The sequence below is a fragment of the Chaetodon trifascialis genome, chromosome 3, assembly GCF_039877785.1.
Source record: "Chaetodon trifascialis isolate fChaTrf1 chromosome 3, fChaTrf1.hap1, whole genome shotgun sequence".
Taxonomy (NCBI): Eukaryota; Metazoa; Chordata; class Actinopteri; order Chaetodontiformes; family Chaetodontidae; genus Chaetodon; species Chaetodon trifascialis.
This window is the reverse complement of record NC_092058.1, coordinates 2,209,143-2,236,763: the sequence shown is the minus strand read 5'-3', so window position 1 is coordinate 2,236,763 and position 27,621 is coordinate 2,209,143. Positions and strand designations below refer to the sequence as shown.

The following is a 27,621-nucleotide window of genomic DNA, read 5'->3' as shown; positions in this document are numbered from 1 at the left end:
TAAAACAGAACAACCCCTGTCTGGTATTCTGGCCAACACTCCTTCTTTATATGTATTAGCTGCTGCTGGACGATCTCCACATGCGATCTCATGTTCAGGAGGGGGTTGTATCTCAAACAAAGCTGCTGCCTTTGAACACTTTGCACCCTTCATTAAACTGGCTTCTCTGTGGATTCGTGGTCAAAAGCTTCACGTGTGGAGTGTGTGATGGTCCTGATGTGAAGGCTTAGCTGCAGGATTACAACACCACAGTTCCCATCATGCTTTGCTTAAGGTGCTTTATAAACAAGTTTGACAATATTTGACACACATCCATTCATCCACCTGTTTCTTGCTCTTTTTCATTGTGTAAACAGTGATAGAAGTTTTATTCTGAAAGAGCTGTGAGCGGCTTGGATTCATCAGTCAGAAGGCAAACACTGTGAAGCACGTTGGACGCTTGGATCCCCGATGTGGTTATTTCACCTACAGGTTGACTCTGAGTAACGCCGGTCTGATCCTGACGATACTTTGGCTTCGACAGGCGAGGTACCGGGTCCAGTACTTCCTGAAAAGCTCGTCCCGGAAACCGTAGATCACGGGGCTCATGAAACGAGGGATGATGTAGACGACCAGGAAGAAGATGTAACGAATCTCCAGACTGAAGCGGGGGAAGAGGGAGATGAGAGCAGCCTGAAGGGAAGGAACCACAAAGGCGAGCATGCACAGCAGCAGCTGAAACACAAGACAGAAAGATCCAGAAAATCACTTCCCTCACTTCAAAATGAAGCTGAAATGTGAAACGTTCTCGACTCAAATGTGAGGATTTGCTATTTGAAGACGCCACCTCGGACTTTGTCCAGACTTTAGTGTAAAAAGTCATAAAATCATTTGGTTGATTTTGTCAAAAAGCCCTGGTGGAGTAATTTTCACTGCTTGACGTCTCGTCCTTGCTTGCTGTCGTCTCCGTCGGCCTTTCTCACGGTGGACATTTTGACTTTCTGTCCACAAACAGACCTAATAAGTTAAATAAAGGCCCATTCCCTTCAGGTGTGGTGTTTGTATCATAGGTGCTGGTTCAGTGTCGCTGCTTCGTAGCTCACAGAGAGGACTCATCCATCCATCCATTATCTATACCGCCTATCCCTTTCGGGGTTGCGGGGGGCTGGAGCCTATCCCAGCTACAATGGGCGAGAGGCGGGGTACACCCTGAACCGGTCGCCAGCCGATTGCAGGGCCACATGCAAGGACAAACAACCATTCACACTCACACTCACACCTACGGACAATTTAGAGTCATCAATTAACCTAATGAGCATGTTTTTGGTCTGTGGGAGGAAGCCGGAGTACGAGAGGACTCATCATTCATGTCATTAGTTTGCACGGACAGACGCGTTGAAAATACCCACCTGCACCCCGTGAAGCAGCACAGTGTTCCTCGCTCTCTTGACGGAGACCAGGCCCGCTGAGGCGGCTCGTGCCGTCAGCATGATCTTACAGTAGGTGTAGAGCAGCGTCAGAGCCACGAAGGACAGGTACACCCCATCAAACACGCAGTTCTTGTAGTAGATGGACCGGTGGCGAAAGAGAAGCGGGTGGTCGCAAAAAATGGTGGAGTGGAAGAAACTCATAGGCTCGTTGATGACGGTGATGAGGAGGTCGGAGACGGGCGGGGTGGTGGTGAGGATGAGGATGACGCAGATGAGGAGGAGGGTGCGAGGGACGGTGCACATCTGGCTGTAGTGCAACGGGAAGCAGATGGCGATGTAGCGCTCCACCGCCATGCCGGCCAGGATGAGAGGGGTGGAGCGGGTGGTGAGGACCGCCGTCATGATCTGAGGGAAACACAGTGGTGGTGGTGTGGAAGTCAGAGGATGAGGGAAGAGGAGGAGGAAAGATGAAGATCCTGGCTGTCTCTCATGGAATGACACTGGCTTTGTTAGTGAGAGCTGTTGATTCATTACAAACTCTCCTTTGTGAACACATGATTGGATGAAGGATGGTCCTGCATGGACTCAGGGACACCGTGAGACACAGTTCATCTGAAAATGATTGAATTCTGTTCTTATTTACATTTTCCACAACATCCCGACTTCTTTGGAATCGGGGTCGTACAGTTCCGCTTTTTATTACTGGGGGTCAAATTTGTGACTCCCTCGCTGTTTTCGTGTCTGAGCTGGATTCAAAGCAGCCTGAACGAGTCTCACAGCTTGTGAGAGAGCAGCACTGTTATTTTCTCTGCTCCTTCTGTCAGATGCTGTGAAGTCACATGACCGTCCAGGATAGTTGGAAGCAGGAAGTGATTACTCCACTTCTTCCTCTCTTGTCTTGATGTCCTATAATTTAAAACTTTTAGTCTGAGGACTCTGGACCATGAAGTTTCATCGCTTCATAATGTTCATAAATTTCACAGAATCAGCTTTTCCCAAATCTAGAAATGTGGCTCCTGTTCACACATGACATGAAGGCGTAAAGCTGACGGAGTGACGACTAACCAGAAAGCAGCAGACAGAGGCGTGGATCTTCCTGAAGATGTAGCTGACCACGTAGAGAGCTGTGACGAGGCTGAGCTGCAGAGCATCGTTGACCACCATGGAGATGAACATGATGTATCGGGGGTTCTCATAGAAGAGACTGTGGTCAAGGACAAACAGCTGAGAGGGACTGAGAGCGAGTGAGCGCTCTGTGATTAAAGTGGGGCTGCAGCGATGATGGTTCTCATTATGAATTGATCATGTTACTTTCTGGATGAATCGATTTGTTATTTGCTGTGTAAACCAAACGTTGTCAGTTTATATCATAAAGAGCTCATCATGCCACAAACCCTCAGAAGGTGGAGCTCAAGGGTCTGTGTGTCAGAGATACGGAAACAAATAATCTGTAAATGCATTTCTAGGCGTTTGGCTGAGGTGGTGCTGTTAACTGTGTGTCCATGGTTGGAATTATGTTAAACATCACATGACATCACACACTTTGACAGCGAGTTCGTGTTTCTGCAGGTGTTTGACAGTGGCTGTGTCTACCTGTGCTGAAGGAAGGTGTGCACCATGCTGCCGTTGATGATGCTGAGGGCCAGCCACACCAGCATGGCCACAATGTTCTTGGTGAGAGCATTAGAGAAGCTGTCTTTATGCACGGCCACAGCGCCCCCTGTCAGTGTGGAGCTGGTGTTGCTTGTCAGCAGGTCCAGAGGGCTGGAGGAGGTGGAGTTGAGCACCTCCAACATTTTCTCAGCACAATCTGAAGGAACTCACACACACGAAATCTTTTCATCATGTGTTACTTGAGGGATGCACTCTCCGCCTGCTTTGGTTTTAATTTCATGTTCAGTACAAATAACAATGGAAGATGCTCCCCAAACGTTTCCACACAACGTTTCCTGTAGTTTTCTTACAGAAACATACATGAACACTGCACATGTACGACAACTCGTATCCTGAGCAACACACATACAGATATGCAGTATGAGGAGCACATATGAGTCCACAGAGTGCACGAAACCCTGAAACTGACTCTAGTTAAACACACACAGTGGAGCTATGCAGACAGACTCTACAGTAAGAGTCAAGACGTCCTCACCTGTACACACCTGCAGCCTCAGATATCCTGCTCACGCTTTGTCAGGAGTTCATGGCTCGCTGTGTTTCAACATGAACAGTTGAAATCTGCAGAAGAAGAAAACACTTTTGCTGTGAAGTATAAAGATCTTGTGGCACCAAGAACCTTTTTAGATTTTAGGTTTTTCTCTGACGAAGACTCGCACCAAACACAGAATCTGGATGCTGATTTCCCACATTTACAGCTTTTATTTGAACAAATTACACAGTCGGAGTAAAATAATGTGTTTAATTCATTATTCTAAAAATATCTGACAAAATCTAATCATTAAGCAAACTGTTAGAAATATTGTACTACAATTCCTTTTACAGCTTTTAATAATAATAATAATACAATTCATTATTATAAAAAAATAACATCTATACATTAACAATATACTGTTAAAAATACTGTAATACAATTCCTTTTACAGGTTATAATAATAATAATAATACAATTCATTATTATAAAAAAATAACATCTATACATTAACAATATACTGTTAAAAATGCTGTAATACAATTCCTTTTACACAACAGTATAAATGTATTTTAATACTTAACCTTGTACAAACTTTCAGACTTACTTCATTCATGAATATTGACCCTGCAGTCTGTAATGAAAATGAAAAATGTGTTAGACCAGAAAAAAACTCATTATATTGAAATAATGAAATCTAAATAACATCAACAGTCAGAAAACTTTCTAAAAGTGTCCAACATGGAAACATTTCAAAAACGCATTTTCTAAACACACAAAGGGGAAACAGGGGGTGTGTGTGTGTGTGTGTGTGTGTGTGTGTGTGTGTGTGTGTGTGTGTGTGTGTGTGTGTGTGTGTGTGTGTGTGTGTGTGTGTGTGTGTGTGTGTGTGTGTGTGTGTGTGTGTGTGTGTGTGTGTGTGTGTGTGTGTGTGTGTGTGTGTGTGTGTGTGTGGATCAGGGTGAGGCTCATGCAGTCAGGCAGTGATATGACTCGTTAGCTAACATGAACGTCAGCTGAAGGATTTATTTTGGATTTGAGTCTGACAGACAGCCAACGTGCCGCGATCGTCAGATTCACTCAAGATTGATTTTGATTTCAAATGTTGACGTGATATTGATGAAATCTGACAGCTCTGATTTGTGGAGAAACCGAGTTTCAGTCATGAACGTTTCAACATCTGAAGGTCGTTCAACTGTCCAACAGACGGGTGGACAAAATCCACCACGTGGAAACAGACTTGAAATTTAATGCAGCCAATCCAGCAACACAAATACTACAACAAAATGACATTTTTCTGTAATGATGCATCACATTTCCTTCTGATTTGTAGCCTTCCGCAGTAAATGACACAGATCAGGACGTTCGTGATCAACTGATGATGATTTAGTTCACATTTAATCATTTCGTTGAACAAGTGAGACGCTGAGACTGTGAAGCTGTTAGAAAATGGTTTGTGCCACCAGGTGGCGTTATTGTGTCTTTTCAATGGAGGTCGGTGTGTGCTGCCTCCAGAGCCAGACTGTGTGATGTCTGTCCTCTACACACTGAGCGTGGACTGAGATTCTCAGCAGTGACAATGAGGACAAAGTGTGACGACCAGAGCTGAACGATAAGCAGTCGAGTCGACGTGTCGGCCGATATGAACTATGAACACGCACCGGTGCACGTTTGTTCAGATCTGATCCGATATGTGAGTTTGGAAGTCAGCTGATACAGAGAACCAATCAGATAGTGTTTAATCAATAAGCTGTGTGCCTCAGTGTGTGGAAGAGGCTTCAGGCTTGACTGAAACATGGATAGAAATTAAGTGAATTGTTATTTATTATTTAAATAATAATGGTGCAGCAGTAACCTGGTAAAGAATTCAACATTAACAGGAATTCAATTCAAGTGTAAACCTTTGAAAAGCAGCAACCAGTTGGTCAGGAATTAAAATTCCAGCATAAAACAACACAGCAGCATCAAACAAAACACAAAAATCTAAAATCACAGTCACAAACTTCATAAATTAAATCAGAATTCACACAAGATGTGAAAAAACAAAACATTCAAAATAAACAGGAGTCAAAAATGTTTGTGAACATCAACAAATGTTTGTAAAAGTAGAACTGAAGTGAGCAGTGTGGCCCCATCATCACTGACCCCCGATGCAGCTGTTTGAGACAGTCCTGGACTGATGTCCATCGTCAGTGTTGGATCCGTGCTTCCCTGATATCACACATATGGATATTAATCGTGTCGGCCGACGAGGAGCAAAGAACTGAAAGAAGTCCTGCTCACTGTGTGTCTTGGTCACTTTCACCAAACTGCAGCTCAAATCTTCCAGTTTAGTTTCTGTCATCTACAGACTCAGTTGGATGAAATGAGATGATTTGGTCTGTTGTCTGTGTTTCGGCTGTCAGCTCAGTTCCCAGGGTGTCATTTTCATACACTTTATTGTGACTCTATTGATGGAACAGTTATATTTTCTTGACAACAGTCTAATGTTAACATTAAAAATCAAAAGGTTTTCTTCATCAGAGAGTGAAGAGCTTCATCGTTTCCTCGTTTTGACCTTTATTTATCCAGAGAAAGCTTCTCTTTTCTAAACATCCAGATCACATTTATCTTGTCGGTCGAGGACTGAAGCTCTTCTCTAACCTTTAGCTCACCGCTGCCTCTTGCATATATATAATCTCTTACATGTCATTGTTGTCCAGGGGGGCCACCGTCGGCAGTTTGGCCCTGCACCTGTTGCTCAGAAGGTGCATCTTGAGGTACTTCCTGAACTTTTTGTCTCTGACGCCGTAGATTATCGGGCTCAGGAACCGAGGCAGGATGTAGACGATCAGGTAGTTTGCGAATCTGATTTCCAGAATTCGGCCGGGGAAGATCAGACGCAGAACGATCTCCACGCTCGGGGAGATGTAGGAGAGCATGCACATGGCCAGCTGGGCCCCGTGGAGCAGGATGGTGTTTCTGGCCCTCTGGGCGGATATCTTCTCTGTGGAGAGGGCCCTCGCTGCAAACAGGATCCTCAGATAGGTGAAGACCAGAGTCAAGAACACACAGGAGAAGTAGATGATATCAAAGACTTGTCTTTTGTACGCCAGGATCGGGTCTTTAAACACGTTCTGGCGCAAGCAGAACACCGAGTCGTGAAAGAAGCTCAGGGACTCGGTTGCCAGAGTCACAAATAGATCTGTAATATCTGGAGCCACACAAATAAACCAGATCAACCCGATGACAACGTAAGTCCTTCTCACTGTGCAGATCTGGGGGTGACGTAAAGGCTTACAAATGGCAATGTAGCGCTCTATGGCCATGCTAGCTAAATTGACCGGGGTGTTTCTGGTGGTGAAGACGGCCACCAGGATGAAGAAGCAGCAGAAGGAGACGTTGATCTTGTAGAAGATGTAGCTGAGGACAAAAAGTGTGATCGTGACGGTCAGCTGGATGGCATCATTGATCACCATGTGGATGAAGAGGATGTAACGAGGGTCTTCGTAGAAAGTCTGGAAGAGAGAGGAGGAGTGAAAAATGTGGTGAGCAGTTTAAGGTGGTTTAAGAGAGGAAAAAGATCTAGAAGATGCTGAAAATTGCTCATTTCTATTTCCAGTTTTCATAAAGGCGTCTGTTTCAGCACAGTGTGAATAAGATGAGTGGCTGCAGGTGTATCTGCTGGGACACCTGGCTGCACGTGTGTCTAAGGCCTGCAGATAATTGAAGTTATGTATTGATTTTACACAAGATTTTACTTGAATATAAAACAGAGAAAAGTGGGAAATCCTCACATTTGAGAAGCTGGAACAAGCAAATATGTGGGATTTATAAATGAGTGAGTGATTGTTTCAGCACACTGTGTGTGTGTGTGTGTGTGTGTGTGTGTGTGTGTGTGTGTGTGTGTGTGTGTGTGTGTGTGTGTGTGTGTGTGTGTGTGTGTGTGTGTGTGTGTGTGTGTGTGTGTGTGTGTGTGTGTGTGTGTGTATATACCTGGTGTTTAAAAAAGGTGGCAACCAAGGTGCCATTGATGTAACTGAGGATGAGCCAGACCAGAACCACAATCAGGTTCTTCACAAATGCTGTGGTGAAGGTATCTCTGACGAGCATGAGCTGATCCAGCAGCAGAGGGCGCCAAAGAGAAAGAAACAGAAATGACTCTGAAATACAGCCAAACACCATCCATCTGAGGTCCATCATGTGTCCGTCAGCCGTGAGCTCGTTTGAAATGCACACTTGAAGAGGTCGAATCAGGAATAATAAGTCGTGTCCACATTCTCTAAGGCCTCAGTGTGAGTCCTCAGACCTTAGAAAGTATTTTGTCAAATGTTGATTAAAATTACACATTCTTTCACACATCAGCTCAAGTTCATTGACAAACACTTGAGTTTGATTTGACTGCAGTCAGAGGTGGAAAGAAAGTCGTGACTGTTCTTAATCTGCAATGAAACATTCAGAAAGACGTTTTCCTTCTCAAGCAAACAACCTTTTATCCATTATCACATTTGTGAGTCAGGAGATAAAACAAATAAGTGACAATAATCTGGAACCGGACACAAAGTGAGTCCTCTCCAAGGCTTAATATTTGGGTAAAAGGTGGCAGAGTAGCTTTAATTCAGTCATGCTGTGAGCTCAATGACTCACGTGAAGAAGCTTTGATTAGACATGGATTCAGTGTTGTATCTGTAAAGTTTAGGAACAGCGAGGATTGATTATTATTTTCATAGTTTATGATGAAAAGATCTTATTTCATGTTAGATGTGAGATGTTTTTGTTATACACATGTGTGTGTGCTGCGTTCGCAGCTCGCAGCAGCACCAAATATAGCAGAAAAACATGAAGAGCACAAGCCAATCAAAAAGAGTCCCACTTTTTCTTTGATGTAAACATTCATTTCCAAGCATGTGGCAGCAAAAAGACAATTTCTTCACCAGACCTGATGAGGGAAAGTCATGTTGGCTGCAGGACCCACTGCTGAGCTCATGCTTCACTGAGACCTGAGAGAGAGAAAGTACACAGTCCAGACAAAATGAAGTGACACAGTATAAAGGAATCACCCTCAAACTTCTGACTGTCGTCAGTTTAAAATCAGTTCAGTCAAAATGTTGTATGAACACAGCACTTTACCATGAATGCACACTTCTTTGACCTCATAGTTGAAGACTTAGAAACGTAAAATAAAAAACTCCATTTAAAATCAGACACTCGAATAAATGAATCAGATTTCACGCTGACATGCTGCTGATTTTATTTCCTTCTTTGCACATCAGACCTGAATCTGCTCTCAAAGGCGAGTTAAAAACATCAAAACATGTCTTAAATCTTTGCTCGGGTTAGATTTTATTTCCCGTTACATTCACGACATGCAGCATTCTGCCATTAATCCCTTTTACCTCAAGCCAAATTGACCCATCATAATGTTTAAACATGTATTAGTGCTGATTATTTCTTTTATATTAACAAATTCATTCATTCAAAATCATAACTTTCTTTATCTCTGCACACCAAACGAATCGCAAATGATCACAATGTTACACAATGTGTCAAACTGACAGCAGAAAAGTGGTTTTAGACTCTGAGGTTTACCTCAAAGTCCTGTAAACACAAATACAGCTGTCTCACCAGCGAAATGCAGGAACATCTACCAATACAAACAAATATAGAAGCGCTTCAGTCACATTTTACAAATGTAAATATATTCCATTTTAGATTTAATTAAACCTTCATTTTAAAAGTCATTGTTTGGTTGGAATAACTGCTAATAAGAAAACAGAATCAGTTTGTAATATTTCTTGACAAAGAATTGAATATCAGAGCCTTCAGTCAGGAGCTGCCTCACCAACACCTCCGTCCTGTTCCACCTACCTGAGTCCAGGTGAGACACACAGGAGGCAGACGGCTCCACGGAGGAGCCTTATAAACACTTTGAAACAGGACTTAATTGATTTTCTTGTCGTCGTCGTCCTCGGTGTTCATCAGAGAGATGAAGGATGTGAAGGTTTTGATGGCAGTTAATGGAGATCATGTGGATGACAGTAAGGTCAAAGCATTGTTTTTGTGATATTGTTGTGTGTGTGTCCACATGCACACACAAACATTATGAGCTATGCTTGTGTAGTAAGTCTTGTTTAGTGTTTCCTATTTTAAAATATATATTTAACATTTTGATTTAGATAAAAAAAGTGTACATAAACATACAGTATGAACTATAACAACCCCAACCACCAAGCGTCTCATTAATCAAAGTTTACAGAGAAGAAAGAAAACCAAATGAAAAATAAAAAAGTAAGAATACATAGAATTACAAAATTAAATACATAGTGCGGTGCTATTAAAATGTATACAAACGACAGAGTGACACTACCCAGAGGACAATAGAGCCAGTGCAGAGCAAGGCATACAAGTATAATTGCAATATGCCCAATAGCAGATTTTTTATGGCATAATAAAGTAATCAATTTTACAAATTAACATAGAGTGCATATGCGAATGCTTACAGGACACGTTAGGAGGCAGTTTCAGGATCAAGGGTCTATTGCAGCTCTGTTTTTTCAAGAAAATGTATGAAAAGGCCCCAGATTTCATAAAATTCACCAAGCCTATGTTTAAGACTATAAGTCAGCTTCTCTAACGCCTGACATGATGATAATTGTTTAAGCCACTGACTCATAGGGGGACATGACATATTTTCCCAATACATGGCAATGAGACATTTTGAGTGGACAAGGCAAAGATTTCATGCGATTTTAAGGAAAGATTTTCATGGTAGAGGCCTAGGATACAGAATTTAGGAGAGATAGGAATAGGTTTGGAGATTATTTGGGAAATTATATGTATTACTTCTTTCCAAAATCTATTCAGCTTTACTGGGGTGATGTCGGTCCTCATTATCCACTTATAATGTATCAATTTGAGTCTAGAGTTAATTGAAAGGCCCTGGGCCTTTGAGCATATCTGACTCCACTCACCGTCCAGCACACATTCTTGTAAATCTTCACTCCATGACCTCCTTTTTGAGTCAGATGACTCTTTAGAATGAGATGAGAATATATTGTAAGTGTAGAGATCTTGCAGGGGTTGCAAATTTGAACTCTGTGCTTCCCCAGATAGGTGCAAGGCAAGACAAAGGTGGGGTGTCACCTACAGCCTTATGAGCTTCGTGACATACTATCCAGGTGTTTCTAACAAATGGATTTAGTGTGATTTTCTTCAAGTTCTTAAAAGAGTCAGAATATAAATATGAATCTAATGCTAGTCCTCTTGTGGACGATTCTTCCATTTTTACCCAAGGTAACTTTGGATGTGATGACAACCATAGATGGGCAGCTCTAAGCTGGGCTGCCCAAAAGTACCATAATAGGTTTGGTACCCTTAGGCCTCCTCTGTCAAATGGTAGGTATAGTAGTGTGAGCCGGAGCAATCTATTATTCTTGGAAAAAGGTCATTGGACACCAAAAAATAATCAATCCGTGAATGGCCTTTGGATACATTCGGACAACAAGAGAATTCTTTGTTATTACGAAACAAATTTATGTGAGCCCCTCCAGGGCTCACATAAATTTAGCTCTTCTATAAAATACTGCAGTGTTTTCCTACTCTGTATATGAGTTGTGTTAGTGCCAGAAGAGCGATTAAGGTAAGGAGAAATTGTGCAGTTGAAATCTCCACCAATTAGTTGTTTGTGTCGTCTAAATACAAACAGTCAAAAAGCGTGTGGAATGATTGAAGTGAGGACAAAAAGAGGCCTGGCAGCACTGTGACATTAAATTGAACTTCAATGAAAGATGAGAAAATCCCTCCCCTGCTGACATCTAGAACTTGACAGCATTCCCTGCTAACCCAATCGGTTGGAAACACAACATAATCCTACAGAGAGGAGCATGGTAACGATATTCAAACACATGTCCATCATCAGCCACCCCAGCCAAACGGCATAAAGAAAAAAACCTCTAGAATACTCAAAGAAAGAAAAGAAAGCATTTAACAGAAGCAATTTCCTCTAGCTGTCTCATTATTTCCATGAGTCTTAAGTAGGGGAAGAAAAAATAAAGGAAGTATTTCCAGTATTATCTTCGTCTTTGGTAGTTCGGTGACCAACATGGTGTTATTCCCTGCAGAGATCGTTCAAGACAGAGAAGGGAAGTTCATATATTCATTATCCTCACCTCTGGGATCTACAGGTGCCTGAGACCCGTAGTGCTGGCCGACGGAGAGATTTCCTGCAAACGCTGCAACATCCTCCAGGATCTGGGATCGACCTGTGTGTGTAACCCAGAGCCACGCTGGGTAAAGGATTCCGTACTGGACGTTAAGGGCTTTAAGCTGCTGCTTCACTACATCGAAACGCTTCCTTTTTACGTGTGTCTCCCTGGCAACATCCTGGAAGAATTTCACCTCATGGTTTTTAAACATCACTTTCCCTTTGGCCCTGGCTGCCCAGGGTACTCTTTCTTTATCTTTAAAGTTGAGGAAATGCATTATTAGCATTCTGGGAACGTTGTGATCTTGGCGCCCTTGTAATCAATTGGGCTCGTTCGATGAAGACTGGGTAAGGGAAGAAGTCAGCCCCAAGTGCCTCAGGAAGCCAACTCTCCAGCAAAGCCGTGGCGTCGCGTCCCTCTGCTCCCCCTGGCAGGTTGATGAGGTGAAGGTTGTTGCACTGACTGCGGTTCTCCTGGTCTTCAGTCTTGGTGGTGAGATAAGCTACCTGCTTCTGGAGTGCGGCGACTAATATTTGCAAAGCAGTAACATTGTCCTCCGTGTCTTCAATATGCTGCTCAGCCTCCACGAATCTGTTGGAAAACTCACTGAAGTCATCTTTAATACCTTGTATGGCTGTTAGGACCCCTGCAAATTTTGCCAAGAACTGGTCTCTCATGTCGGTTATAGCTTTCATGATCATGTCTCCCCCATCAGTGTTAGCATGTCTGGAGGAGCAGCGGCAAGTGGGCCCACGGCGGTGAAATTAACAGGCTGGGTTGTCTCCTTTTTCTGCTTTCTGGTTCCCATTATGAGCGCAGAAGATGTAGCGAATCAAATGAGATATTTTTTAAAACTAATTTTGAGTATTCAGGATATTTACTGCAGGATTAGCTGCTAGCTCAGAGGGAGCGTCCGTTGATGCGTCCGTTCAGCTCGCCGCCATGTTCTGGATTCTACTGTTTCCTTTTAATGACTGATGTGAAGATTTGAAGTATTTGTATACCTTGTCTTACAATTGCAATAAACCAGCCTCTGTTCACAGGAGTTATTGTCATGATATATTTTACACAAAATATTTTACACTAAATCTCATATCTTTGATTTCTTTGTGACTAATCTGTGACTGTTTGAGACAAAAAATGAGAAAATATTCCTTAATTTGAGCCGTAGTGTTGATTGGGATTCATTTGTAGTTCCACCCTCACATTTTAAATACTATCAAGACTGCAACATAAACAAAAGCACAATAATTTTAAGGACAACAATACTTTACATACTGTTGTAGAGATGAATGATCTTTCTGGTCTGCAGATGTCACGTTGCGTACATGCAGTGTTTGCTAGAATGTGGTTGGAAGCTGAGAAACTCTGTAGTTTCATAGCAGGTCTCATGTTTGACATGGTGAAGTTTCTGGGTGGTTTCCCACGCTCACTTTACAAAGCAGGTACCTTCTCACATATCTCCTGAAGGCCTGGTCTCGCAGGCCATAGACAATTGGACTAATGAACCGTGGAAGGATCTGGACAATGACATAGGATGCAAAGCGTACTGCCAGGTACTGCTTGGGGAATAAGTGGAGGAGAGCTTGTTCAAACGTGTGTCTAACGTAAGTCAGCATACATAAGAATAACTGGAAACCATGGAGAAGGATAGTGTTTCTGGCTTTCTTAATATCCATGGTTGCTTCCTTGGCAGTGAACAGAATTCTGAAGTAAGTGTAGAAGAGTGTGAGCCAGACCAGGGCGAGGCAAACGAAGTGTGAGACGTCCCTCTTCTTCAGGCTGTAAGTGCTTCTGAAGACGTAATCTCTGGCACAAAACAACTTGGAGTGAAAAAAGTGCAGCGGCTCTGTGGCCAAGAGGATGAAGAGATCTGGGAGGGCAGAGAACGCGCTGGCAACCCAGATCAAGCCAATCAGGATGTAGGTTTTCCTGACGGTGCAGATCTGTCCATGACGGAGGGGCATGCAGATGGCGATGTAGCACTCGACTGCCATGCCAGCCAGATTTAGTGGGGTGTTAAGGGTGGTGAGGATGGTGATGATGAGCAGGATGAGGCAGAAGGATACGTTGATTGTGTAAAGGGTGTAGCTGATGACGTGGAGAAAAGTTGTCAGGAGCAGCTGCATCATGTCGTTTATCACCAGGTGGATGAACAGAATGTAACGAGGGCTTGAAGTGAAGATCTAAAGGAGGAGAAAAGTCGTACTGGAGATGATTTAGTTAAGAACTTTATAGTTGCTTTCTCCATTTCTTTAACTTTATTTTTAAGCTGTTATTTGTTCCAGTAAAAGAGCAAAAAAATAACATGACAATCAAAGCAGAGCGAGCAGTTGACTATAACCCAAGTACTATATTTAAGTTCATATATTTAAACAGGGCACAATGCATCTTTGACTCCTGTCTGTCTTATCTAATTTCTAATATTTTAACTGATTTGTTAAAACTGTGACAACAATGAACACGAATCTCCAAATTAAACACCTGTTTGTTTAAATCTGAGAGGGAAAGAAGAGGATTTGAAAAGAAAGAAAGATATTTGGCATGTTTAAGTTCTGCTCCTCTGCAGAATCCCAATTCTCTGCTTGCACATATAAACTGTAAAAACACACCTGGTGCTTTCTGAACGTGTGGACCAGAGTGCCATTGATGTAGTTAATGGAGATGCAGAGGGCTGTGACGATCACGTTCTTGGTCACAGCTGTGGTGAAGGTGTCCCGCTGACTCCCAGCTGTAGTTGAGGTTCCATTCACAGATGAAAAATTCATGCCGAAATGGCGAAATCCTGCCTGAAATAAGCATAGATTGTTCTCTAGATTATGGTGTGCCCTCCAAAGTCTCAAGGTTAAAAAGAATTTCACTGTAAAAGATTCAAGAATAAGAAGAGGAAATAAATAGTTAATGATAATATTTGTAATATTTCTTTCTCGACTGTGTTCTGGCTACATCCCAAACTGTTCAGCTTTTTCTGAGACTCTGTAAGCTTGTTCAGAGCAGATGATGCAGCTGGGCCCACTGTTGGCTTTGTCTGAGGGAACAATGGAGCATAACCACGACCGCTTTAGGAAGCCGACTGTCCTGCATATTACAACTTCAATTACAATTTGTCATTTGGCAGACGCTTTCATCCAAAGCAACATTAATACGAGATTTTCATACATCACAAGGAAAGTTCTAGACGGGAGAGAACAACAAGAGTAAGTGCCCTAACGCAACTTTGTGGTCCAACTGGACATAGGTGCTATGAGACAGTGCTACGAGAAAATGCATGGCAGTAACAACAAAGTCTGCTAACAGCCTAGCTCCTAGTGTGAGTCAGAAATAAGGACAGAAAACATTTACTGATCAATTGCCAACTCCTATTATCCACAACCAAGCTTGCTATTCCAGAATACCACAGAAAGTACACTTCATTACACTCACTCCGTTTGTTTCTACAGTGACAGAAGCAGCAGTTCAGGATTACCCGTTGACAATGAACGAACAATACGTGATACATAATACAAATTACATATATTAAGCGGATGTACCAGATCATGATATGCACAAGAACACAGCACTTTGCAGCCCATACAGTATCAACAGTCTGATGCGGTAGAAGCAGCAGTCAGCATGAATAGACAGTACCTGCCCAGCAGAACGTCACATTACACCAGTCTGCTGTGGCTGCTGATGCAGGGAGTTTATGTATTTTCTGATTGAAGACATTTGGGGTAATGTTGAGTCATGGTGTGTGTGTGTGTGTGTAGGCGTGTGTGCGTGCGTGCGTGCGTGTGAGTGAGAGAGAGAGCTCATGTTGGCGTGTGTGTGTTTTAAAGAAGTAGTTTCACATTTTAGGTCATACACTCATTTGCTTTCTTTCCAAGAATGAGATGAGGATTAATGCCTGTGAATATTCTCATTCATCCAGGTCATTGTAAGCTTCAGGGCATTCAATCGATCGCAACTGGACTTTGTCTCATCCGAGCAGGCTTCATCAGTTCATGCGCACCGGACTAGATAGGACAGCTCTAGTCCTGTGCGCTCTAGTTCTGTGCAGACTAGAGCTGTCCTATCTAGTCCGGTGCGCATGAACTGATGAAGCCTGCTCGGATGAGAGGCGAAACGTCTTCCAAGACAAGCTGACAAAGTCCAGTTGTGATCGATCGATGAGGATTAATATCAGTCAGATTGTTGTGTGGATGTGTCTGGCCTGGTTTCAGGATAAAGACCAGAAACAATGCAACAATTAATACAATACAACAACAAACAATACAACAAACTATAAATAATTGGTGGCACGGTGTCTCGGTGGTAACACTGTTGCCTCACAGCTAGAAGGTCCCTGGTTCGAATCCCACCGTGGGTGCTGGGGGGCGTGTCCTTCACCATGCCTTTGCTCGAGGAAAAAGTAACCCCCGTGTTCACCTGGGGTATCCTCCATAAAAATACCCCCATTAAATACATGCAAGAAGAATGGTGACAAACAAGAACTGGGTCCCTGGGCCGGTCGACTGGCAGCCCACCGCCCCTGGTCTGCCGTGGAAGAAGGACTGACCATGGATGGGTCAAAAAGCAGGAAGGAATTTCACAGATGCATGGCGTGTGCAGTTTCCCCCTCAACTCTGCATGTTGTGTGTTAATTGTGACGAATAAAGTAATTCTTCTTCTTCAATACAAAACATCTTCTGACTGTCTTAAAGAGGGAAATATGTCAATCAGCACCTCTGAACTTGACTAATGAAGGTGTTGGCTCTTGGCTGTTGTTTTATCTGTGCACAAACAGGAAATGTGAATGTGCCCGCAGTCACAGCGGCTGTATGCAGCTGCCTGGACTTGTGGCTCTGAGAGACTGCTTTGCAACTACAGACTGAGATGTACTGCAGGCTAGGACAGGTGGGAGTTGAACCTGCGGCCACTGCAGAGGACTTACAGCCTCGATACATGGGGTGCACCGCCTACCAGCTGAGCTATAGGGGCGCCCCCAATCAAGGGCCTTCTAAACCAGAAGAAGAGGGCTTTCAAGAACGGTGGTCAGCAGGAGCTAAAGCACGTGCAGAGGGAACTCAGAGTCCAGCTCAGCGAGGCGAAGGAGCAGTACGGAAGGAAGCTTGAGCAGAAGTTGCAGAACAACAGCATGAGGGAGGTGTGGGATGGGATGAAGATCATCACTGGCTGCAGCTCAACGCGGGGTGCCACCATCAAAGGAGAGGGTACCAGCTGAACAACTTCTTCAACAGGTTTGACCACCCCAACTCATTTGCCCCTCAGAGTAGTACTGCACCCCCCTCCCCACCCTCTGTTCTCTCTCTCCCTGTAGACACCAGCACAGAGGAGACCACCCCTCCACCCAAGATCACAGCAGCCCAGGTGTGTGGAGAGCTAAGGAGGCTTCAACCCAGCAAGGCAGCGGGTCCAGATGGAGTATCCTCCGACTGCTGAAGGCCTGCGCGTTGGAGCTGGGAGACCCCTACAGTGCATCTTCAACCTGAGCCTGGAGAAAGGGAGGGTCCCTCAGCTGTGGAAAACATCCTTCATCATCCCAGTCCAAAAGAGACCAAAACCTGAGGAACTGAATGACTTCAGGCCAGTCGCCCTTACATCACACATGATGAAGACTATGGAGCGGCTGCTGCTACACCACCTGAGGCCACAGGTGCGTCACGCCCTTGACCCTCTGCAGTTTGCTTACCAGGAGAAGGTGGGAGTGGAGGATGCCATTGTCTACTTGCTACACTGATCCCTGTCCCACCTGGACAGGGGCAGTGGCATGGTGAGGAATCTCATTTTTGGACTTCTCCAGTGCCTTCAACACCATTCAGCCTCTGCTCCTCAGAGATAAACTGATAGAGATGCGAGTAGTCTCACACCTGGTGGTCTAGATTACAGACTGACAGATAGACCTTAGTATGTGTGACTGAGGGACTGCAGGTCTGACACTGTGGTTTGCAGCACAGGAGCACCGCAGGAGACCGTGCTCTCTCCAGTCGTGTTCACCCTGTACACATCGGACTTCCAATACAACTCAGAGTTCTGCCATGTGCAAAAGTTTGCAGATGATACTGCTATTGTGGGTTGTCTCAGGAACGGACAGGAGGAGGAGGACAGGACACTGATCCAGGACTTTGTCACATGGTGCAACCACCTGCACCTCAACACCACCAAGACCAGGGAGATGGTGGTGGACTTCAGGAGGCCCAGGCCTCATCCGGAGCCTGTGACCATCAGGGGGGACTGTATGGAGTTTGTACGGACCTACAGATACCTGGGAGTGCAGCTGGATGATAAAATGGACTGGACTGCCAACACAGATGCTCTGTTCAGGAGAGGACAGAGCCGACTGTACTTCTTTAGAAGGCTGGCGTCCTTCAACATCTGCAAAAAGATACTGCAGATGTTCTACCAAACTGTCGTAGCAAGTGCCCTCTTGGCGGGCTCTGTTGTGGGCACAGAGCTGGACAGCCTGACATCTGTGGCAGAGCAACGGGCACTGCGCAGGCTCCTGTCAATCATGGACAATCCACTGCATCCGCTGCACAGCGTCATCTCCAGGCAGAGGACACTGGAGGACACTGACAGACTGAGGAAGTCTGGTTATGCCGATGCCAATAATGGTGTGTCTACATGTTTGTCTTGGTCGGTGTGTTCAAGTGATTCTTGTTTTTCATTTTTGCTCAGGGGCTTTTTGTAACAAAAGAATTCCATTTCCATTTGATAACCGTTGTTCAAACTACTATGGTTAGGGGGTTGGACTTAAGTAAATGAGATGAAGTGAGCAGCACTGTTACCGGGCTCCCCTGGTAGGTGAGAATCTTTCAGGCTGGATTTCTCAAAAAACTAGTTTGAGAAGTGCCACATCTTCCTCAAATGCTTTCAGATTTCCATGTGTTAGACATTATTTGAAAGCTTAGAAACTACACTTTCAGAATCTGTACATAACTCAAAATGCCCCTTGGAGACTTGTTGCTGGTTTTCTCGTGGCTGGTCAAATTTTTACTTTTAATTCTGGTTGGACATTTTTACTCTTTTTTTGACACTCTTTATTTAGCATTTTCAATACAAGAGAGAGAGAAAAAAAAAACAAATTGACAAAAAGCTGCCAAAGAAACAAAACAAAAACACAAACGAAGACATGGGGGCTCCTCACTTGATAATCCTATGTTTAATGTCCAGTGTCTTTACTTGTTAATGTGTAGCGTCCTCAATTGTTTTGATAAAAGCAGTCCATTTCTCCCATTTCCTGGAAAAGGTTGCTGACATTTTTACTTTTAATTCTGTTTGCACCGGGCATCTTCACTTTTAATCCTATCTGCATTGGACATGTGGACATTTTTACATTTTTTACTTTTAACTTTTAATTCTTTGCTGGCTGTGCTTTTAGATTATTTATTGCATGCCTTTTACTTAAAATTTGTGGAATATGCTGAAACTTGTGAATTTCCTTTGGGGATGAATAAAGTATCTACCTACCGACCCACCGATCTACCCACCTACCTACCTACTCACCTACCCACCCACCTACCTACCCATTTACCTACTGTGGCTGGATGCACCCAAATGAGCGCCTGGACATACCTGTTGTAAAACATCTGTCTTCCAGATGGAAGAAAAAAAAATACCATCATATATCGTAAAACTGTTCTAATTTTGAAAAATACCCTGATTTACATGTTTGGTCATACAGCCCAACACTAGTTCTACCTATGAGACACAGGAAATGCAAGGCTATACAGAGCGGTGCAAAGACATTAAAGAGATTAAAATGAGATCTGTTGCCTGGGACGTGTGAGTATGAAAACACATGATGCAGCTTGTCAGTTAAATCCCTGTCAATAGCTGTCATAAAATAAGCTAATGTGTCCATAGAGACCAGGTTATGAGGCTGAGGCTCGTGATAGAATTATTGTTACAAACCATGTAGTTTTGCAAAAACTTAATGCAAAAGTAGTTTAATCAGTAATGTATAACTCCACACGGACACTAATATTGGAAAGTAACTTTTTACATTCAAGTGACAGTAACCAGTCATATATTATATTTTGAAAGTAACTAACGCTGTATATCATCGATCTAACTGAGGTCATTAGGTCGTTCACAGTTGAGAATACTAATACTACTACTATTACTACGACTACTACTACTCTGAATTAAAATCACATCTCTTTAATTCAAACATACATTTAATCAGTCCACATGAAATAAAACAGATTTATGTCTTAAAGATTATGGCAGTATAATATTTTCTTCAGCATTTTATTTTTAATTGGGACATGAGGATAATATTAAAACTTTTTCTCTCATTCCTCTTTACATCTTATTGGGAGGCTGACCGATATTAAATAAATAAATGAAACTAATTGAAATTTAAGTTTAGGTAGGTGAGAGTGAATTTAGCTATAAACTGGACCACTTTTCTCCTGTTCAAAACCCAGGAAGTCAGAAGGATTGTCAGGCCTTCTTTCACGCTCTGAATTCATACTGAAAAAAAAAAAAAAAAAAAAAAAAAAATCAAGATCAAGTGAGTTGAACAGACCATGATGATGGTAAAGGTCAGGCAGGAAGCATTCAAGACTCAAGTAACTGGTTTTGAAATTCTACATTATACTGCAGCTCTGACTGCATTAATATTGTTACTGATATCAGACTGGGGCCTTAACAGCTTGTAACGGTCACCCAGTGATTATACATGAGTCATAAGTCTGACTTATCAACATCATCGCGTTAAGTAATATTGTTTTGTGAGAGTGTCATCAGTGGATGTTTACTGCACACAGATGCCTTTTGAAGTACTTCCTGAAAGTCTTGTCTCGTAACCCATAGATGATAGGACTAATAAAGCGAGGGAGGATTTGGCTTACAATAAAGATAACAAAATTTATGGATGCAATACTCCCTGGGAATAAGAATGAGAGCACTTGAATTAACATCGGTCGCACGTAAGTTATCATACACAACAGCAACTGAAAGCCATGAAGGAGTATTGTGTTTCCTGCCTTTTTAGCATCTGCGTCAGCAGCTTTGGCCACAAACAGAATTCTGATGTAAGTGTAGAGCAGAGTGAGCCAAACCCCCACAAGAAACAATATGTGGGACGCATCCCTCTTCTTTACACTGTAGGTACTCCTAAACACTGTATCCCTGGAGCAGAACACTCTTGAATTTATGAATTCCAGAGGTTCAGTGGCCAAAAGGATAATGACATCTGGAAGGACAGACAATGAACTTACTGTCCAGATCATGCCAATCACAATATATGTTCTTTTGACTGTACAAATGTAGTTGTAGCGGAGGGGAATGCAGACAGCAATGTAGCACTCCACTGCCATGAAAGCTAAGTTCAGAGGGGTGTTTTGTGTGGTGAAGATGGCCGGCAAGATGAGGAGACAGCAGAGGGAGACATAGATGGTGTGGAGGGCGTAAGTGAAGACAAAGAGGGAAATGCTAGTTGTCAGCTGGATCATGTCACTGAACACCAGGTGGATGAAAAGGATAAAGCGAGGGTTCGCCTTGAAGATCTGAAATGACAATAGAATTAAGCAACTATACATTACACATCTCAACCGGGATAGTCCACATTTATCTTAAGCCATTGTGTCAGTTAGATTTACGGACAGAATTATTTATATGATTGGATCAATTTGTTATAACATGGTGTTCATATATTGTTAAAGTGGAATGAACACTTATGTGTTTGTGTTAATAATTCTATATGAATGAGTAAAAATTAATTGCACTGATTTGGGCAACAAATTTATTCTTACAGTCTTTTTTTTAAGCAAGCAACTAGATATGAACTTTGACTGGTGATCATGATCATATTGATTTCGATCTATGCAGTCACTGAAAGAGAATGCTAGATGATACAAAAGACGACTCCACTTTGGTAATGCCCCTTTCTATGCAGTGAGGAAAGGTAGTGAAGGTTCAGGTTTTTCGTTCTCACATAGTCACAGATGTATTCAAGTATTAAATCATTTAGCAAAATGTTTTTTCATATCCAAGTAGACATCAATTTTAAACACATAAACCAGAAGGTAAAAATACATAAAGCAGGTTACAGGAGCAAGAAAATGAAGTGCTGATTCAAAAATATGAAACATATGAACTAGAACAAAAACACAGTTAAATATCTATAAAAAACAATTTTTTGGGAGAAAAGAAATTTAGACCTTTCCAAATTCATACATCATGCTCACTACTATGCCTTTCTTTGCATAACTAATTAACTCATTTGTAGAAACACAGTCATACACACATGATGCTTGTTGAATGTATGGACCATTGTGGCATTGATGTAGTTGATGGTGATGCCGAGGACAATAATGGTCACATTCTTGCCAACAGCCAAAACAAATGCATCCCGGTAACTCACAGCTACCGTTACATTGCTGTCCCCCGGTGTTAAATTCATTTCAGCACCTGATGAACTTGTTTCAAAAGCAAAAGAAATGCGAAATATATTTCATTTACAAAGAATAATTGTCACAATTTTACATAGTTATGTATTGAGACTTTTGTCATGAAATGAAGAAAGCAGTTCAGTACTGACCTCAGAGAGTCTTCAGATCTTGACAGTGATCCGCCTTAACATGATCGTGCTGTCGCAACAGAAGATTTTTTATACAGCAGGTTCATTGAGTGTGTGTACATGCTTTTGACCTGAGACACACCCACACAGCAGCCTGTGTAATGTAGTACGTGTATTTTCAGTATAGTTTCTATGGTGGCTGAGAGGGCTCAGTGCACTGCAACTGAAGAAAACAAACAGAAACCAACTGGAAAAAAACACAGAAATATGATACAAATACACAAAGTGTTTCCAGAGGACACGCAAACATCCTGAACAGTTTTGACATGCTTGTTGTTGCCACCAAACAAAAGAAGGGTCCATGCATCAGCTGTTCATTGTTTTTCTGTTTTCCGCTGTTTCTCCGCTTTGTACATGCACAGTCTGATCTGCAGCGTGCACTGACCACTCTGGAGCTTCTAAAGGATTTTTGAAATTGAAAATGAAGGAAAATGTCAAGGAATTTGAAAAAAATATGTTAGAAAGCTGCAGTTAAAGAGATAATAACCATGTTCATCGGTGATGACAGAAGGACTGTGGCCTGTTGTGAAAGTTTGACCCAGTCCATGTAAAGGGCAACGGAAGGACAACGTAAATAAAAAAAAATCTCCTTCTCCAGTACCTATGGAACGTCCATCACTGGTTTCAAGTCTGTTTGCTCATTACAGCTTTGCGAACAATTCCTACATAAAACAGCAACTTCTGGATTTAAGATATTGATGCACAAGCATTGTATTCGATAAACTTCAGGTCCCAGACATCACCAGGACAGTGAGACTGAGCAACTTCGCTACGCCGACTGGAAGTGACTGTCGGCTGCGTCCAGAGCGACAACAAAGGAGAGGGAAGCGCAGAGGTCTACAGACTAAGCTACGGCTAACACCGCACCGGCTGCCGCTACCAACCATCTTCCACGCCAATGTTCTGTCTTTGGCGAACAAAATGGATGTGCTACAACTTCGGATCACATCACAGAGGATGTTTATAGACTGCAACGTCATGATTTTCAGTGAAACGTGGCTTAACAACAGCATCCCAGACAAAATCCTGCACGGATGCTGCGGCTTCAGACAGAACAGCAGAGCAATCCGGTAAGACCAGGGGTGGAGGACTGTGTATTACTCTGTTATCACTGGAAGCCACTGTTCTGCTAGTCTGGAATATCTGATGATCAAGTGCAGGCCTTTTTATCTGCCTAGAGAGTTCACATCCACTGTGATAACTGCAGCTTATATACCACTGGATGCTAATGCTAAACTAGCAACGAAAGAACTGCATGCTGCTATCCTCAAACAACAAAATGCACACCTGATGGAGCCTTTATTGTTGCTGGAGACTTCAACCACTCCAACCTGAGGACCGTTCCCCCCAAATTTCACCAGAATGTCTCCTGCTCCACCATTCCTGAGTCTTACAAAGCCACCCCCCTCCCCCACCTGGGACAGTCTGATCACCTCTCACTGTTCTTACTCCCCAAATACACACCACTCATCAAACATGTGAAGCCATCAGTGAGGACTGCTAAAGTATGGCCAGAGGGAGCAGACGCCACACTCCAGCACCAGTTCAAACACACAGCCTGGAGTATGTTCGCCACCTGGGCCACACTGGACTCAGGATCCATTGACTTGACCTCAGATGCCTCCTCCCTTCTGGACTACAATAACACGTGTTGACGTCACCACCCACAAACAGATAAAAACTTTCCCCAACTAGAAGCCTTGGATGAACAGTAAGGTCCGCCTCCCACTAAAGGAACGTGACCTGAGCCTACTGCTCATCCAGAACTAACCTGAAGAGGGGCATCAGGGATGCTAAACATGCTCACAAGCTACGGATTGAGGAGCACTTCCACAACAACACCGAACCCCGCCACATGTGGCAGGGCATCCAGGCCATCACAGACTGACATCATCAGCCAAAAACGACAGCCCCACCGATGAGCAATACCTCCCTCCCTGATGAGTTCAACAACTTCTTTGCTCACTTTGACAGGGACAACAAACATCGAGCCATCAAAACTGCTCCCCCCCCAGATGAACAGCCCCTCACGCTCTCCACCTACGACGTGCATTCTGCACTCAGCAGGGTGAATGTCTGTAATGTTATTGGCCCTGATGCCATACCTAGCTGCATGCTCAAGGCCTGTGCAGAATGGCTGGCATGTTCACTGACATCCTCAACCTGTCACTGGCTGAGGCAGCAGTCCCCACGTGCCTCAAGACCACCACCATCATGCCGGTACCGAAGCAGTTAGCTGCAGTGGGCCTAAATGACTCCGCCCCATCGCACTCACCCCCATCATCACCAAGTGCTTCGAGAGACTGGTCCTGGCCCACCTCAAATGCTGTCTTCCCCCCACACTGGACCCCAACAGATGCACCTGGACAACAAGGCCTACGAGAGGATGCTGTTCATCGACTTCAGCTCAGCATTCAACACAGTCATCCCCTCCGAGCTGGTCAACAAACTTAATGACCTCAGCATCAGCACCTCCCTCTGCAACTGGACCCTGGACTTCCCTACCAACATACCCCAGTCTGTCAGGTTAGACAACCACACCTCCGCCACCCTGACCCTGAACACTTGTGTCCCACAGGGCTGTGTACTGAGCCCTCTCCTCTACTCCCTCTTCACCCAAGACTGCGTGCCTGTACATGGCTCCAACTCCATCATCAACACCATGGTTATAGGCCCGATCACTAACAACTACGTGTCAGCCTACAGGGATGAGATTCAGCAGCTGGTGATGTGGTGCGTCGACAACAACCTGACCCTCAACACCAAGAAGACCAAGGAGGTCATTGTGGACTACAGGAAAACCAAAGGCTGCAGTCACACCCCCATTCACATTGACGGGGATGAGGCTGAACGTGTCTCCAGCTTCAAGTTCCTGGGCATCCACATCTCTGAGGACCTCTCCTGGACCCTCAACTCCTCCACCACAATAAAGAAAGCTCAACAGCGCCTCTACTTCCTGAGGAGACTGAGGAAAGTTAACCTGGCTCTTCGGATCCTGGTCAACTTTTACCGCTGCACCATTGAGAGCATCCTGACCAACTGCATCTCAGTATGGTACAGCAGCTGCCATGGAGGACCTCCAGTGCAAGTGGTGTCTAAGGGCACGCAGCATCAGCAGTGACAGCTCCCATCCCAATCATGGACTGTTTACCCCCCTACCATCTGGTAGGAGGTTCAGGAGTCTCTGTTCCCGCACCAGCAGGCACGGGAACAGTTTCTTCCCCAGAGCTGTCACCCTGCTGAACTCTGTCCACCAGCATTTGGTTGCTGATGATTTTGGAAATAACCGAAGACTTAATTGCGTAAAATGACATCATTATAACGCAACAGTTTAAAGTACGAGTAGTTGTTGAGACTGAAGCCTCAGTTTGATAGACAACTAAATGAAAATACATAACCTCAAAGAAAACTTCGGGCAGAGAGACGGCTGCATCAGAGTCAAAGGAGCGTGTTTGAAAATATATTAATTAATTCTATCGGTTATCGGTGGAAAAAACGGCCAATGCTGATCATTGAAAAAATGCTGAATATCGGCCGATATTATCGGTTAGGCCGATAATTGGTCGATCCCTAGTGTGTACAGCATATTTCAAAAGGAGACTGTCACACTCTCCCAAAAAACAACAGATCATTTGCATGAAAGTGAAAATCTTACTTACTTTTCCAAATTCATCATGTTATTTACCACATTCACAGTAAGCTTGATAAATGCTGGATGCATAAATGTGAATGTAATGTTATTTTTTCATGTTATTATTATTTTTATTTTTAATACAGAAATGGCAGCATGTTTAGGTTTTTTTCTTTTCAGTCTTCCACTTCATAAAACACGTGGTTTTCCATGTTGTTGTTGATTTGGATTAGAGATCAACTAGAGTTTAAAAGGATTGCAATACTGTGAACACCATCTTAATAAAATACTGCAGTAACACAGTGTGATAGCATCAAAGAGTTTAAGAGTTTCCTACCTCAGATAGTACACTTCCATCACCGCTTGACATTCACATGAGTCTGAAATGAGTTTCATGGATTATATATCCATATCCTGTGACGCTCTAGTGAACTCTATGCCCAAGATAGTTAAGGCACTTCTGGAAAATAATGGTGGCCACACAAAATACTTTGGGCACAATTTGGCCATTTTCACTTAGGAGTACTCACTTTTGTTGCCAGCGGTTTAGACATTAATGCCTGTGTGTTGAGTTATTTTGAGGGCACAGCAAATTTACACTGCTGTACAAGCTGTATACTGACTACTTTATATTGTATCTTACATTATAAGTGGCATATCTTCAGTGTTGTCCATGAAAAGATATAATAAAATATTTACAAAATTGTGAGGGGGGTACTTACTTTTGTGAGATAATGTATCTCTCATAAGTCGTGTGTGTTGTAGGTGTGTTTTACATATTGATTATTAAATATAGTTTTAATTTCCACAGGTGATAATAAGAGATCTGGATGATTAATCTCCGTCCATCCATCCATTATCTATACCACCTATCCCTTTCGGGGTTGCGGGGGGCTGGAGCCTATCCCAGCTGCAATGGGCGAGAGGCGGGGTACACCCTGAACCGGTCGCCAGCCGATTGCAGGGCCACATGCAAGGACAAAGAAACATTCACACTCACACCTACGGACAATTTAGAGACATCAATTAACCTAATGAATTGGTCTGTGGGAGGAAGCCGGAGTACCTGGAGAGAATCCATGCATGCACGGGAAGAACATGCAAACTTCACACAGAAAGGCCCCGCCTGACCCGGGGATCGAACCGGCAACCTTCTTGCTGTGAGGCACGCGCACTACCTGCTGCGCCACCGTGCAGCCATGATTAATCTCTCCAACAAAATATGTGTCAAACAGCAGATAATATGTTAATTAAGAAACATTTAATATCCACTTTTTAATGTAATTGGGGCTCAAACTAACAATTATTTTTCATTAACATCATATGCATTTTTAGTGATATATAAAAAAGCAGCAAAGCCTCCCAATTCATCAGTGAAAACTGGACTTATTTGCATTTCATGAATAAAAAACAAGGAATTATTCTAATCTATTCTATTGTATTATTCCAAACTTGTTGATATCTTTGTGTTTTGCACGTTGGAGTAACCAACACTGAATGAACACTAAACCCAACGACTTGAATCTGAGTGTGATGTGCTGCTTCGAATATGCAGATATATGAGTTTGGAATTCCACAAAGGTGTCACAGCTGTGTGTTTGAACTTTACACTGTCTGCATGAAGCTGAGTGAAGCCAGGGGTTGTGCAAAGCTTTCCTTTTTGTTTCCTTTTATTGGAATTGCTT

At 43.3% G+C, this 27,621-nt stretch overlaps 4 protein-coding genes across 4 annotated transcripts; all 4 read right to left on the bottom strand.

The window, feature by feature from the left end:
• Positions 1-465: 465 nt before the first annotated feature.
• On the bottom strand, positions 466-3,103 carry LOC139351690 (odorant receptor 131-2-like). The gene is made up of 4 exons (XM_070993698.1): positions 3,003-3,103; positions 2,475-2,613; positions 1,389-1,814; positions 466-714 (listed from the first exon to the last, which is right to left on the bottom strand). Exons 1-4 carry the CDS (start codon positions 3,065-3,067, stop codon positions 466-468), a joined length of 879 nt encoding a protein of 292 aa, XP_070849799.1. The 5' UTR covers positions 3,068-3,103.
• A 3,133-nt stretch (positions 3,104-6,236) lies between these two features.
• On the bottom strand, positions 6,237-7,647 carry LOC139351683 (odorant receptor 131-2-like). The gene is made up of 2 exons (XM_070993686.1): positions 7,531-7,647; positions 6,237-7,052 (listed from the first exon to the last, which is right to left on the bottom strand). Exons 1-2 carry the CDS (start codon positions 7,645-7,647, stop codon positions 6,237-6,239), a joined length of 933 nt encoding a protein of 310 aa, XP_070849787.1.
• A 5,479-nt stretch (positions 7,648-13,126) lies between these two features.
• On the bottom strand, positions 13,127-14,506 carry LOC139351677 (odorant receptor 131-2-like). Its single transcript, XM_070993671.1, has 2 exons — positions 14,351-14,506; positions 13,127-13,924 (listed from the first exon to the last, which is right to left on the bottom strand). The coding sequence occupies exons 1-2, from the start codon at positions 14,504-14,506 to the stop codon at positions 13,127-13,129; spliced, it is 954 nt and encodes a 317-aa protein (XP_070849772.1).
• A 5,961-nt stretch (positions 14,507-20,467) lies between these two features.
• Positions 20,468-22,128, bottom strand: LOC139329263 (odorant receptor 131-2-like). The gene is made up of 2 exons (XM_070959466.1): positions 21,973-22,128; positions 20,468-21,232 (listed from the first exon to the last, which is right to left on the bottom strand). The coding sequence occupies exons 1-2, from the start codon at positions 22,126-22,128 to the stop codon at positions 20,468-20,470; spliced, it is 921 nt and encodes a 306-aa protein (XP_070815567.1).
• Positions 22,129-27,621: the final 5,493 nt, after the last annotated feature.

Bases quoted from the DNA above. Each gene is read 5' to 3' on its own strand.
- LOC139329263 (XM_070959466.1), bottom strand. From the start codon at position 22,128: ATGAATTTAACACCGGGGGACAGCAATGTAACGGTAGCTGTGAGTTAC. The intron at 21,233-21,972 runs GTGTGTATGACT...TTGTCATTTCAG, and splicing joins ATACATTCAACAAGCATCAT to ATCTTCAAGGCGAACCCTCG.
- LOC139351690 (XM_070993698.1), bottom strand. From the start codon at position 3,067: ATGCTGGTGTGGCTGGCCCTCAGCATCATCAACGGCAGCATGGTGCAC. The intron at 2,614-3,002 runs GTAGACACAGCC...CCTTGACCACAG, and splicing joins CACACCTTCCTTCAGCACAG to TCTCTTCTATGAGAACCCCC. The intron at 1,815-2,474 runs GTTAGTCGTCAC...TGTTTCCCTCAG, and splicing joins CCTCTGTCTGCTGCTTTCTG to ATCATGACGGCGGTCCTCAC.
- LOC139351677 (XM_070993671.1), bottom strand. From the start codon at position 14,506: ATGAATTTTTCATCTGTGAATGGAACCTCAACTACAGCTGGGAGTCAG. The intron at 13,925-14,350 runs GTGTGTTTTTAC...CTCCTCCTTTAG, and splicing joins ACACGTTCAGAAAGCACCAG to ATCTTCACTTCAAGCCCTCG.
- LOC139351683 (XM_070993686.1), bottom strand. From the start codon at position 7,647: ATGCTCGTCAGAGATACCTTCACCACAGCATTTGTGAAGAACCTGATT. The intron at 7,053-7,530 runs GTATATACACAC...TCTCTCTTCCAG, and splicing joins CCACCTTTTTTAAACACCAG to ACTTTCTACGAAGACCCTCG.